The sequence below is a fragment of the Topomyia yanbarensis genome, chromosome 2 (assembly GCF_030247195.1).
Source record: "Topomyia yanbarensis strain Yona2022 chromosome 2, ASM3024719v1, whole genome shotgun sequence".
In the NCBI taxonomy this organism is placed as follows: domain Eukaryota; kingdom Metazoa; phylum Arthropoda; class Insecta; order Diptera; family Culicidae; genus Topomyia; species Topomyia yanbarensis.
The window spans coordinates 378,709,631-378,724,734 of NC_080671.1; the positions used below are offsets into that span (position 1 = coordinate 378,709,631).

General features: G+C 36.7%; 1 protein-coding gene across 1 annotated transcript; it reads right to left on the bottom strand.

The window, feature by feature from the left end:
- Window positions 1-300: 300 nt before the first annotated feature.
- Window positions 301-2,422, bottom strand: LOC131684646 (uncharacterized). The gene has a single exon (XM_058967698.1). It carries the CDS (start codon window positions 2,269-2,271, stop codon window positions 580-582), a length of 1,692 nt encoding a protein of 563 aa, XP_058823681.1. The 5' UTR covers window positions 2,272-2,422; the 3' UTR covers window positions 301-579.
- Between the last annotated feature and the right edge of the window lie 12,682 nt (window positions 2,423-15,104).

Consider the following 15,104-nt stretch of genomic DNA (forward strand, 5'->3'; position numbering starts at 1 on the left):
CGTAGTCGACTACAGAAAAAGTTCATTTAAATTTCAAAGAAATGAGAAGAGATAAAATGATGCTGAAGAACAAATTGTTGGTCGTCTTGAGGCAATAGGTTCATTATTCATTATTTCGAGAAAACTATGTAGAATGTGTAGAAAAACTGTTTTTCGCAAATATGACCTCTCGAGAGATTATAAAGTATAATTCATTCAGTTTAAACAAGCACTCTTTTAACTAACCGTACACGAAAGTTAAAATAATTCCAGGATATAGATTCTCTTAATAACAAAAACACTTTGATTAAATTTGCCTGATTCAAGCATATTATCTACATTATCGACAGATTTTATTTATTGCATCAAATAAATCATAACAAAAAAAAACATAGAAACATTTGCGCACATCTGCAAGCTTTCCATTAAAACTAAAATTGCCTACACGGCACTGATACAAGCCAGTGTACGAATTTCGATTAGCTGGTCAAACGTGTCTTACCCTAGACACATCATTCCGCAGATAATCATCTAATCTACATTGTCGTTATCTCAACAATAACAGTTGAATGTACTAGCGAACAATCAAACCGGCTTAAACTAGTTCTTCTTGATATGCACATCCTGTTTTCGACCAGATGGATCCGCCGAGCATCCCCAGTCGATTCGAGGCACCCACTGTTTCACGGTCGCCGCGCAGCTCTGATGTGGAAACATTTCTTCAAACACCTGCCGATAGTAGTATGCCTCTTTGGTTGGTGGAGTGTTAATCGGGAATTTTTCCGCTGCTTCAGCAAAATCAGCATCGCTAACATGTGATGCCGCGTACTCTGTTATCGTATCAATCCAATTATACCCGACACCGTCCGAAAACTGTTCCTTTTGTCGCCAAAGTACAGCATCGGGGAGATAATTTTCGGCGAACGCTTCACGTAGAATGTACTTTTCCATTGAGTGTACTCTGCCGTTTCTTTTCGTTCGCGGCATGCGATCTTCAGGCCGGATGCTCATCACATAATTTACAAAGTCGGTATCCAAAAACGGTACTCGAAGCTCCAGTCCCCACGCAGCGGTGGATTTGTTAGCCCGGAGACAGTCTGAGTAATGAAGGTTTTTAATACGCATCACTGTCTCGAGATGGAATTCTGAAGGATTTGGTGCTTGATGAAAATATAGATAACCACCGAAAAGCTCGTCCGCGCCCTCACCGGAAAGTACCATCTTTATACCTTCACTCTTGATGAGTCTTGTTAACAGGAACATGGGAATCGAACAGCGAACCGTTGTGATGTCGTAGGTTTCGGTGTGGAAAATTAGATCTCGTATATAGTTGAGTCCTTCGTCTACGGTGAAATAGACATCAGTGTGGTCACTATCAATAAACTCAGCCACCATTCTGCTATATTCAAAATCTGGCCCCCCTACTAAACCGACACTGTAAGTCTTCAATCGATAATCCTGCCCATGACGCTTCCTCATTATCTTCGTGGCAATTGAAGCAATGAGGCTGGAATCCAAACCACCACTGAGCAAAGCACCCATCGGAACATCGCACTGTAGGTGTGAAAGAACTGCATCCTCCAACCGTGCTCTCAGCTTATCCAGTTCGACCGGCATATGTGGAATGTCGACCATCCAGTGTGGCTCGTAATACTGTTTAGGTTCCACGTTACGTCTCGAACCATAATACATGTGTCCCGGTGGGAATATTTTGATCTCAGGACACTTCTCCACTAAACACTTCATCTCACTGGCAATCCAAACATTTCCGGCATGGTCGGTCCCATAGTACATCGGAATAATCCCGATAGGGTCACGAGCCATCAGAAGTCGATCATTCTTTTTGTCATACAGAACAAACGCAAACATTCCCCGAATCGTCTTGATCAGTTCAGCAACTCCAAAATGTTCATAAAACGCCAAAATAACATCACAATCACTTCTCGGGATATAAAGCTCATCTTCAACGTCCAGCGCGTTGTTCACTTCCTTAGCCATCTGACGATAGTTGTAAATTTCACCGTTGGCGACCAGCAGCACCGTTCCGTCTCGAGACACAAAAGGCTGACTCCCTGTTTTTACACCTAGCACACATAACCGCTCCTGGACCATAACGAATCCGGCCGATTTGTCCTCCACCAGACCGGTATGGTCCGGTCCACGATGCCGCTGTTTGCCCGATTGCCGGAAAGCCAGCTCCCTAAGCGATTCGGTGCGATTGCCACTTCGGCGAAGAATCGAACTGTTGTCGATATCAGGATGTTTGAGGAACACCGAAAAGATCCCGCACATTTTTTACTCAATTTTTCGATCGATTGTTTGGAAGGGAGCCAATTATACTGTTATTTTTTCCACTTTTAACTCTTTTCTTTTTTTCAGTTGAGACAGAAATGAAATTTTACCGTCTATCGAATAAATAGTTCCTACTGGGCAGATGATAGGATACTAGTGTACGGTAGAAAAACATCAGATGCATTTATAGGAACTACGATGCCATGCAAGCAATGCGAGAGAGAGCTTCGACTCAGCACGTGTTTTTCTGTACCCGTTTGGTTCGAGAGCGCGCGCGAGCCTGTTGTAGCATCGGTGCGTGAAATTTGCAAATAAATGAAACTGTTATTCGCGTGGGTCAGAAAAGTTTCTGATGCATTTTTTCACATAATTTGTTATAAATTAATGATACACCCAACCGTCGAAAGTTGGAGATTAAATTTTTCCCAGCATGTTTTTAACTTCACACATTCCAACAAATTTTATCTTTCTTCTTTCTTTACTTTAATACACGAGCGAACGGCAAAGACAGAACCGGTTCTTATGGTGAAGAGGGACAAGTCTGTCTTTGCCGTTGAAACATAAGACATAGACTTGAGCGATTCGTAGTAATGCTGCCTAAGCTCTACTCCAGCCTGCAGAAGACAAAAGATTAGTCCGTAAGATTTTAAGCATGTTTCTAATGACACTTCTAGTTTTCCGATCGGTATATTTTACATCCTTGTTCTCACTTGAATACTATGATTCTAAATTTTTATACCTTTCCCTACACAGTAATCTGTAGCTAATTGAATGTCGTTAAAAAGTAAAAAAATATTGCTTTGTTTAAAATTTGTTGTTTGTCAACCTTTCTTGTAAAAATTTTCACTTTGCAAATAAAAATTTAACCCATTTCGAATCCATGGAAGCAAGAAAAGCTTCGATATATTTTTAGATCACCAAAAATTGATTTGAGAATAGATTTAATTCAAAACCGCTTCTTCCGAAAAATTATTTAGCAATAAATCAGGTATTTCGTATAAAAATAGTTAGTTTATAATCAGATTATAGTTATTTAGTCTGTGCGATGTAATATTCACCCTAAACGATTCGACAAAACGTACACTGCCCGATCAGAATGAAATAACAAGATTATAACAGAACGCATTTTTTGTAACATATTGTGTTATAAAGTAGGTCTCGTTAGTAGTTAAAATAACAGAAATTTATAACAAGTAACAATTCGAGATATAGTTTTGAAATATTTCTGTTATGTGTTTCTGATCGGGTGCTGTTATGAAAACAAACGATTCTGTGAAGCGGGTATTATTTTATATATAAAAACACCGCATATATGGTGGTACTATATTGCCTGCACTTTAATTTTTGAACATCCATTTTATCCTTCGACAAGCACTCCGCATCACGTATTGACGGTCTAATTTGGTAACGTCTGAAGCTCACAACGGCATTACAATAACGCCGGTCATCAGATCGAAATAGTATAGTCATCTCGATCGAAAAAATACAGTGAACAATAGTGCTCTGACTTCTATAGTATGCGTTAAACGCGGCTAGTTAATTCAATATTTTTTTCCGTTTTTTTAACGAGTTTTTATAGACCGTTCAGTGGTTGGAAGCGGACTGGGATATTAGTTTATTATAAGTAAACCATAGCCCAAAAATTTGAGCAGTTTTGAGCATTGGAACCCGCTCCGAAATAATTAGTTAAATATTATTGTGATCCCGTCCGTGAAAAAGTTTTAAGGTCATATCGTATATTCAAATAAGTCACACTAGCTATGATAATGCTTACATACAAGTATCATATTTTTAACACTTACAAGTCGACCACAGAACAAGTTTAATAATAAAATTATAAAGAAACGAGATTTACTTTTTAAGATAAAGGTATTATAAGTCAAACGAGTTATTTGCAGAAAAAGCTCATTAACTCTGTGATGGTTGAGATTTGAGGGTGTGTGTAGAACGATTTTCCTCAAATATCACCCTTTAAGAGCTTTTTAAACGTGAACCATATATATGCATGAAGAATTGACAGTATCCATCCAAGCGACTAGGGTCGCTTTGACAAAGTCAAAATAACATAAAATTAACAAAATTTCATTCAATGGAACAATTGGCACCCAGGTAACCAGTGCACCATGGGCCACAAATCGCATATTTTGATCGAAAATCCAGTACTTAAAGCCCGTAAGTACTAAACATTCAGTGTCTTCGGAACAAATTCTCCACAATAAGTCCAATTCATTTTGTTGTAAACAAAATAATGGTGACCCACTCCATTTTTGAAATTAAAAAGACACTACCGATTAAAAGTTTAAGTACACCCTACAATGTTAATGTAATATTCAAAAAGTTATGGTTTTCTTCATTTATTGTTATTTATTATTATTATTTATAATTATTTTTCGATCCAATTCTCTACGATAGACACATAAAATATGTAGTTTTTTACTTTTCAATAATGAGATGATAATATTCGAATTAGGTCAATTTGAATAGATATTTTCCTTCTACAGTTACGATTTTCAATTTAAAAATCTGTCTTCTTAACCTTTAAATAAAGAAAAATATTTAAAACTATTTGAAATGTAATTTTTGGAGTGAGCTCTCGCAGCACAAGAATATTACGCGGATTATGTACTCAACGCATCGAAAGAATACAACCTGTCATAACATATTTGTTTGTGATCTACGCGTCACCCAAAGGCATCTAACTGCCTCCTACACTCTGAGTAGTAGCGTGCAGCAACGTGATACAGTCTTGACAAAATCTACTAAGGAACCCACTCAATTGTGTAAAATTATAAAAAAAGCAAGTGAACAAAAACCTTTGACCATTAGTGCATCTTCTGAACAAAAAAGTTACGGGAACAAAACCTTTCAAAGAAATGTTGAGAAATTATTGTTGAGTAACTTTGTTGAAAATGTCATAATTTTACCTTAACGGTTTTATTTAACAGCTATTTTCTTTGTTTCGTTTAGGATATCTCTTAAAGAATTAGTTTTTCAATATAACGTCTTAGAAGTTAGTTTCTATTGACGAAATGGTGCTTAAAATTCCACATTTTCTTCAGCAAATAACGACGAAGGTGGCTAAAAGTGGCAACAAGTGTCATGATCATCTGAAAATTCTTCAACACTACAAAATAATGAGAATAGGGTTTGTCTCTTGACGACCTTTCTCAAACAAACAAAGTTACTCAGAAATTATTTCTCTCCGTTTTTTTGAAAGGTTATGTTCTCCTATTTTTTCAGTTCCGTAGATAATTTTTTTATTTTTAAAATCGGGAGGGCCACCCTAATTTTGTTTACATTAAAATGAAATACACCTATTGTGGAGATTTTTTTTACTTTATTTGTGCAGGATATTTGACCAAAAAATCAATTTTTGGCCTATGATGCACTGTGGAATTTTCATTCAACGTATATAGGTGTATTTCTTCCAAAAAGCCGGTCCGGTAAAAATACAAAATTATAAATGTAGATAAACTGCGAGCATGTTACATGACGACGGTTTTAGAGGAAGCGTAATGGTTGAGTGTTTGAACCACACTTCTAAAATAAGTGTATCAACATTTTTGATTTGACAAATCTAGATAACTTTTGAGCACTAAAGTGCTTTTGGATTGTAACTATTAGTTATTTCGAGCGGCTCGAATAATTACGGGCGAAGTGAAAACATCCTTACTGTCAAATTTTTGATCAGGTTCTTTATAAAATGGTTGGTGAATAGTGACATCGTACAGAAACCTTTTGATGGTTTTTATACTCGATACATCAAATACAAAAAAACAAACGAATAATGGCACCAGAATTGTTCGATCTCACTGTAAGATCAGACATTTTTTATAAAAATCTTAACAAGTTAGAGTTAAAGTCACAACTTTTTGGGATTGGTTTTGAAAGCCGAGCAACCCCCCCCCCCCGGCCCCAGAAATTTGCACACTTATTTGGGACCGCAGAATGCAAAAAGTGCTGTGCTGGAAAAGCGAGACACTCTAATGACTAACCATGGGAATCGTAGTTTACTGATATAAAGGCTTCATACCATTGAGTAGGTACAGCAGGTACGACTATCCAACGGACATATTTTTACACTGCTTACTCCTGTTTGCAAAGCCTACTAGAACATTCATTGTTTATATATGAAAATTATTATTGTTTCCAACGCACAGTGGATCCCCTCCATACAAAAAATGGACATAACCTCAAAAGTAGTTTAAAATGACTGAAAATATCATCTTAGAGAAAATTAGACAGCCTGGGGTGGTTCTAAAAGATTTTTTTATATTTCGCAGAAGTGAATTTTATTAACTTTTCAAAACAAATACTTCGTAAGTGAACAGAATCATTTTGATTTGCTAGGACAGTCCTTAGTAATGGTTTAGCTAAAGTGGTTCCAATTTATCGAATAAAAAATGATATAATTTTATACATTTAAAGTTATAAAATGCATATGTTCAATTCCAATGATGATATGAATATCTCTCCTTATGGGTACTGACTTGGTTTTTCGTGTAAAAATATCCTGAGCATACTTTGCACTGTTACAGCATACACAACTTTGAAATAAAGGGTGGGTGTTTTTGCATGAAACTCTTGTCAATTTGGAAGTGAATTATTAAGGGAGGTTTTGAATTTGATTTTTGATTGCGATAGATTCAATAGGTAGTTTGCACTTGAAAATAAATGTTGTATCACTGGCCATTAACTAAAAGTCGGGTAGAAAATTAACACTTTACACACTCATTCATTTACCTTACATCGGTCACCAGTAAAGCTAACGACCAATACCTACCAAAGAGATAGGATTCATGGAAAAATATAATAATAGTAGCAGTTAGTTTGCATCATTGGCATCTATTTATTTGAATTTTACTATTCTATTTATTTAAATTTAAAGTAGCAACCCCTCACTGAATAGGGGAAGATGGGGTAAAACGCACCCCCGGGGCAAAATGCACCCCTTGTTTTTATCGAAAACTGCTGAAAATTTCTAGAAAAGAGTAACACCAATCGGAAGTCCGTCATAGTTAACTTACACTGTCAAAGTTTGATAACCGCACATCAATAGCAACTCGAGAAATAAACAAAATACAATAAAGTACTCTTCTCATGTAATTATTGTAGCTCGCGCAACAAGGATTTTCAGCGCTTATAAATGCTCTTTTACTATTATATCAGTGCATTCCAGTTCTATTTATACCGTTGCTCATTATTCTGTCGCACTATATATGAAAAATCTACTAAATAGTTCACTTTTTGCTAAATTTATATCTCTGCTCCCTCGGGGGCAAAATGCCCTCTTCTTTGATTTTGCTGATTTTCAATCGAAAACAGAAAAATCGTTCTGAAAACATGCTAATTGCATAACCTAAGGCTATTTAATGGCACACTTTTGTGAAATCCTGTCAGAAAACAAAACTACTTGCTTGTTCACCGAGCATTCTGCCCCGTTGTTGTGGTGCATCCTGCCCCGTTGTTGCGGTGCATTATGCCCCGTTGTTGTGGTGCATTTTGCCCCCGCACAGGTGCGTTTTGCCCCGCTTATTTTTGAAAAGGTAATTTTCAATGATTTAGAAAAATTTAATATTTTTCATGTTTTTGAATACTTTGCAAAGCGTTATGATTTTGAGGAAAAGGAAAATGTTGGCTAGACGATATCATTAATTAAATTCTCCCAATTGATGTTCTATAGCTGAGCTATGGTCATATTTCCTTAGGTGGTGCGTTTTACCCCATCTTCCCCTACTCCTACCTAAGCATATATAAATCCAAAAAAGCAGGGTTGACGATTTTTAGAGTGATTGCATAACCTTTTTATATGAGAAAGGCAAAAATGTACCGAAGTCCAAAAAAGTCATTCATCGTCAAACAAATTTTTTTTTCAGGATTACATCAAATCTCAACGTTTCATGCATTTTAAAGTCATTTGGAATCAAAAATGCAAATTCGATTTTGAAATTTACCCTTACTCCCCCCTTTGAGTATTTTTCTTTTCAATTTATATGGGAATTTGCTGTGTGGTCGCACTCTTCAACCTGTAACTCCGGAACCGGAAGTCCAATCAATAAAAATAGCAGCCATGGGAAGGTTGTACCTTTCATTTGAGGTCAAGTTTGTCCAAATCGCTCCAGCCATCTCAGAGAAACAGAGGTGACATTTTTTCCACATACACACATACATACACATACAGACTTTTTCCGATCTCGACGAACTGAGTCGATTGGCATATGCACGCCGGGATTAGGTTAACAACTTTTGTAGTGATTGCATAACCTTTCTATATGAGAAAGGCAAAAATATAACGGGTGTGAGAATCGACAATAAATTTTGGGGGTTTGGTCCGGCCCAACCCCACTGACTGTACCACGTTAAAATCGCTTCATGTCACTCTCGAGATCTGATTACCAATAAAAATACTAGGTCTAGCACACAGAAGAAAGATTTGATGCAATCGAAGATAGTCGGACACGATTCATATTATTGTATACTCATACCAGCTATAATTGCGCTAATTTGTGTGTCTATCAAAATAAACGACCACTTTGACAGATGTGTTCAGAATTCTGCTATAACCAGTAATCATTATAAAGGCGAATAAGATTAGAACGACAGTTGACTTATATTAATTCTACAACAAACATATTTAAATATGCACATGTGCTTAGCCACATGAACAGGTTTGTTCGCTCTCGCATGGTTTGGAGTAAACTCAAATCGCAGCGGTTTTTATAGATGCTGCCAACGGATGCACTTTTAATTTGACAAGTATAAAATGTTTACTTATTTGCACGATCGTTCCCGTAACGCAGCAATTTACTACAATCGAAGCTAAGAACGAATTAGAAAGTTTCGAATAGAATCCGTTATTGATGACCATGATGCAATCGAACTCTAGCGAGCCGTCATGACAACGCCAAAATACTCTCACGCTCTTCTCACCGACGGTGCCAGCTGAAAACAACGACGAGAAAGGGTCAAACGCACAGACTTTCGATCAGCTGCTTGGACTCAGTTGAGTTTATTGCAAACGACGCGAAATTCACGCGGCTGCGAAAACACTTTTATTTACAAATATTTATTTTATAGTGTATCTCCCCGGTTCTTTGAAAAATGTGCTGCGTCAAATATTGGCACGAATGGAATAAAAATTACCCTCACGTTGAAGCTTCATCAGTGGCAGAGGACTGTTTCAAACTTGCCTTACGATTCACCGAAGAATGTTACATCATTTGGATAGTTTTCTCTCTTTGTGCGTTCATATGGAAAATTCCCAAACAGAGCACGATTATTTTATGAGATAAAGAACGGATTAATTGTACATGCTAATAAAAATGAAGCATGGCTGAAGAGGTTTTTAGCGCGAATACACAAGCGCCTAACTTTCGCGTTTAACGTTCCGGTGATGGCGTGCGTGAACAAAGTGCACACATTTTTTCAAATTTTCTCTAAAACTATTCGAAAGCTATATGTAGAATTTGTCTCATCAGATCCCAACACTAACTTAAAGCCAGAATTATTTATTCCCCTTTAACTTGAATCTAAACTGCTGCTGATTCTGAAGAGGCATATTGCGAAATCGAAGCTTGGTTCGGCTTAGTAGGCAAATAAGATACGTACGGCTTCTTGGCAATCGTTGTATTATGAATTGTTTTCGGTGAAATTTTTACAACTGTGACATTTGATCAATTTCAAGCGATTAGAGATTATCTGACGATGCTGAGACATAACCGCAACCAAAAGAATGTAACTGACTTCATCAAACCAAACGATTTTTTGGAGAAATTTGGCCGCACAGCAAGCAAAAGTATTAAAAGGGTCACAAATACTAAAGGGGCCCACGTGTGCCGGGTTGTCCCAAATCACAAGTTTGCTAGCAAAGATCTCAACAGTTCGAAGAACGTTAGAACATCAAACCAAAACGATTGATTCAAAGAGTTGATAGTTTTTTTTTCTTATTTGTAGTTGAGTCATCTGAGCATTATACGAAAAGAAGAGCTGAGATGAATAAATGATGAATTACCCTATTTTACATATTATCAAGTGTCTTTGTTTTGCAAATATTTTGTTAAGGGCCTTTCGTTTCGAGCTGCTCAATGTCATCCCTATATCGTCGCTGTTGTGCTATCTTATGACATGCGCCATTTAGCACATTTCGAGAAAAACGATTTTCAAAGTTTGAGATTGAATATGTTGAAACTTATTAATGGTATAAACAATTCAAAGAATACAATTGCTGTTTCTAACTAGTCTGTATTAATTTCTCAAATATTACGAAGATCGGTCGACTATGTGGCAAGTTTTTACTATAAATGTACACAAAAGTCGCACTCACACGTGTCATAGGTGTGTATTGATGACAAAATTTGTATGGCGTGTCATAATCGTGCATGGAAAATTATCTATAGAAAAAAATCATCAATTCAATATTAGTTCGTCAAAAGGGCGAAAGTGTTTTTTGTAAACAAACTTGTTTCGTTCATTAGTCTGCTGCAGAGTGGAATTTCTTGAAAAATATGCATTAATGTAAATTTTAACCCTTCGTAGAAGTAATTTCAATTGTTTTCTGCTTTGAAATTATAGTAAATTAAGAGAAACCATCAAAATAAAAGTTTGTTTACAAATATTATTCGCCCTTTTGCAAATTTAATATGGAATTATTAACTTTTAGTCAGGGAATCTAGAAAAAAATCATTGTTTTTGATTACAGTGTTGCCAAATATGATATACTTTCAACTTAAAACTTAAACTGCATTTTTCTCACAATGCGTGTATTTTTGTTTTGAAAATGATTAAACCCTTGTGTTTTTAGATATTTTTACACATAAGAACATTTTATGCATATCAAAATAACTTTGGCCCTCAGACACAGTCATTTTAAGCAAAAAAAAATTAAAATTTCTCAGTGAGTTTCTCGCTATATCTCAGTAACCAAGCAGAATGACAAAATTCTGAAAACGCCACTTTGTAGAGGTTTTTTAGACAATTGATGTGGCATATCTAACTCAGTTTACCCCAAAATGGCGTTTGTCATAAGATAGCACAACAGCGACGATATGTCCATAATAGGCTTATTGCCCTTATATCATTTGACGAGACTCTAGGTGTGAGGTCGACGACACCGTTTGTGTTTTATTGTGTTTACAATACAATGGAAGTGAATAATATAAAAACCCAAACAAGATTCATCCTGCGCGCGCAGTTTGCCGTATTCATGTGCCTTTTCCTGGTGAGGAAAATCAAGAGAGAGACCGTCGTTTCGGGTAGGTTTGTGCACTGTTGGTTCTTTTCTCGAAATCGTATATCGCTATGCAGAATGCTGTCCACTATAGTTTTGTGTGTATTCCACTGAAATTTTGTCCTATTAATATAAAATGTAATTACTAAGGTCATTCTCGTTAGAAACCGGATGGTTTCGTACTTTTTTTATTCAAATACTCTCATAAATTTTCTGCCTGTATTGGATTATCGACAACTTTTAACCAATTGTAAATTTGCCATAAGCGTTTGTTGTATGCCACATCTACATGATGGAATTTCTAATATCCATTATTTCCAAGTAAAAGTACGGTAACTTTGCTTTAAAATTTATTTTAAGATATTCATATTAAAATAAAGACAAAACGCTTGACCATATGCCTTCTTTATAAAGGTTAAGTCAAAAACCTTCACACAGACCCTGGAGCTTAGCGCACATGTAGCTGATTTCCTTCCCGCTTTTAACTGTACTGCGCACATTGTTTGTGCTTGTCGGATTCCTCACCTTTCCTTTACTCGATGGAGTAAGTAACGTGATGACAATTATACGCCATCTCCTGCGCCGCTTAGGGCCAGCTATTCCATTCGCAGGGGTTCTGCTACCTCCATGACATTCGTTCTTGCAGCACGATGTCACTTGTTTTCCTGGCTATCTCCTCATCCGCCGGCAAACTGGTAAGATGCCGAAGACAATCCGGTGATTCCAGGTGAGGCATGACTTCCAGTACGCTGGCGCCCCGACGATCCAAACCAGTACTTCGTCTCACTCCACTCATCTAGTCTCCGGTGATGAATTTACACCGACGGAAAGTTCCCTAACGAGTCTACATTTCGTGTATTCTTCCGCTGGTTGCATTCCACATCCTTAGACAGAGTGATGCAGATGGGCATCATCCCTGTAATGACGCATACCGCCTATGACGGGATAGTTATGTACGTACTCGCGACACGAACAATCATTAGGCGAAACGTGCTGGTCAACTTTGTCCAGTTCCACTTTGAGTTCAGCGCAGTTGTCGGGGCCAAAGCGCCACACCTCAGTGTTGAGGATGGAGACACCCGTCTCTTACATCTTGCTCTTCAGATATTCTGTCACTAAGTTAATGTCGGATTCTGATGAGACGAAAACGAAACGCAAATTGCATAACTAATTAAAGGAAAGGGCATTTAAGATTACTCCAATTTATTTTATTACAAACCTACCTGGCCGTTTTCAGAGACTGAGACAATAGACTAACAAGCTTCCCGTGGCTCAAAAGATATCTACTTATATAGTACCAGAGGGTCCTCTGAAATGTCAAAAAGAAAACGCAATGGTAATAGAGGATACTTTGCTTTCGGTTGGTTGTTTTTTTTTCGGACAGGCTATCGGTTATTTATTTTGCATCACAGGAAAACAAATTTCTGTTGTAAAGTTTTCAACAGCTACTGTGCATATTTTTGGGAGGGCGAGTGTCCAGTCTTCAAACCTCTTCATAATGGAGCACTGGTGTAGGTCTTAAAAGATAATTATTGTGGGATCTAACAGTGATCAGCGGTTCCAGCTTTAACTAGTTACGATTGACTTTCTCAGAATCATCCCCAAACTAAGGTTCATGAATACCCATTCAACAATATTTTCCATAACATATTCCGAACATTTTCTTGATCATTCCCCTTTGCTCTTGGTAATGTTGCAAAAGTGAAAACCTACTATATCGATTTTGTTGGCTATTTTCGGCAAATTTGAGACTAAGAGAAACGAAAGCAATGAAATTGAAAGACGGATAGGTATTCTAGAGCGAATCAGTTATAAACTTAGAACGGAAAACTAGGACTAGGCAGGCTCATATGGACATGATCGAAAGGAAAATGTGAAGAATTCTATGCCTTCTGCTAAGTAGGAGTTGGGCGTTGCACCCAAGTCTACCGTATGGTCTATGGTAGAACATAACTCATCATGTTTTACCGCCGACGCCGGTAAACCGGTAACCCGGTAACCTAAAGTTAGACCTTGTGCCCTTAATGGGCAAATTGGTTTAATCCAACCTTTTCTTTTGGGAAATAATATTGCATAGTATATCTTGATACTCTGAGTACATGCATTTATGTCTTCAACAAAGTCGTTTTCAATTTCTTTGCCGAAGACATCAAGTCTCTAAATAATGTTTTAGAACATATGATTCTTTATTATTACTTCTAGGGGGATTAATTAGCAAGCATATTTTTGCCAAAGATACGTTGTAACTTCTTAGAAGATACTAAACCTCATTGACGGTTTTCAAATGATGTGATCTTGACTGTAAAAAATATTTTTGAAACATTTATTTCAGTATTCTTTGTTTCAGTTTGGGGGTCATTCAGTTTGCCTTCTCTCGCGTTATCGTTCACGTCCACGTCTTCATCGGTACTGCTTTCTTGCTGTTCACGTTCAAAGGCCGTTATTTATTTCTTATTCTCACGGGTCACTATTGTAAATCCGTCTTCATCGGTATTAGCTTCTTTATTGGTGATGCTAGTTGTTGGTTTAGGAGCGGTTGTCGTGATCGTTATCCCTTCATTTGGTTAATTGGGTCGTTGTATATAATTTATCTGTAAGTGTCGGTAGTAGCTGAGTAAAAATTTCTGAAGTGGCCCCCCCATTTTTCGCAAAGTGGCAAATTTAGCAAAAAATATTTTTATTTTATTGTTTAGGCATCCGCAAACATGTTTGTAAAATATTTTACCGATATTCAAAATCTTTATAATATTTTCAGTTATTGAAAGTTTTACACACCTTTTTTTTGTAATATTTGTTATAGCTAGAGTTTTATCTCGAATTGTATGAAACTTCTAGGGTGGTTAAAAAAATGTTTGGCCTACAAAATGCCGAAAAAATGTTTAGCAAATGTTAACTATTTCTACTATTTTTTAAACAATTTTTAAAATAAATGCCGTTTTAATCGGTTTCTTCACGCGATATTTATCCCGTTTTAATTGTAAAATGTTGCATATATTATCAGACTCGAATTCCAGAAAAAAAATTTTTGAGCAACTATAAGGTTTTTAAAATATTTGATTTTTTCTGTTAACCGGCATGCCAGGCGCAACGCGCGCGCGATGCAGTCAGTGTTCGTCACGACACGCTTAGACATACATCGCACGAGCGAGTCGGCCGGTGCTCGCGCCGGCTCCAACTACATGCATGCATGCATACCTTATATTATATTACCTTATATTTATGATTTTCGGTGCAATAGCATGATCAATAATATTGAATGCTTATATTAATAATAACAATATGTATAACATAGTTTATTCATTATTTCTTTTTTTCTTTTTTCAACACAGTGTTTATTACAGATTTTGTATCCATCGAAAACAATTTACACTCCAATTATCTTCTATCAATTGGTTTAAAATGGTGAAACGCACGTGTATTTTTGATTGTCATTGCATTTTCAAACCGAGTTTTCTGCTGATAATCGTGAATTTCATGTTCGTTTACCGTGCAAAGTTGAAAGTCTATGTTTTTGAAAAAATTCTTCGCCCAATCAAACAAATTTCTAGCTGTTGTAATTCTATGAGTATTGACTCGCTGCAAACTAGCTTTATACGCATGTCTTTTT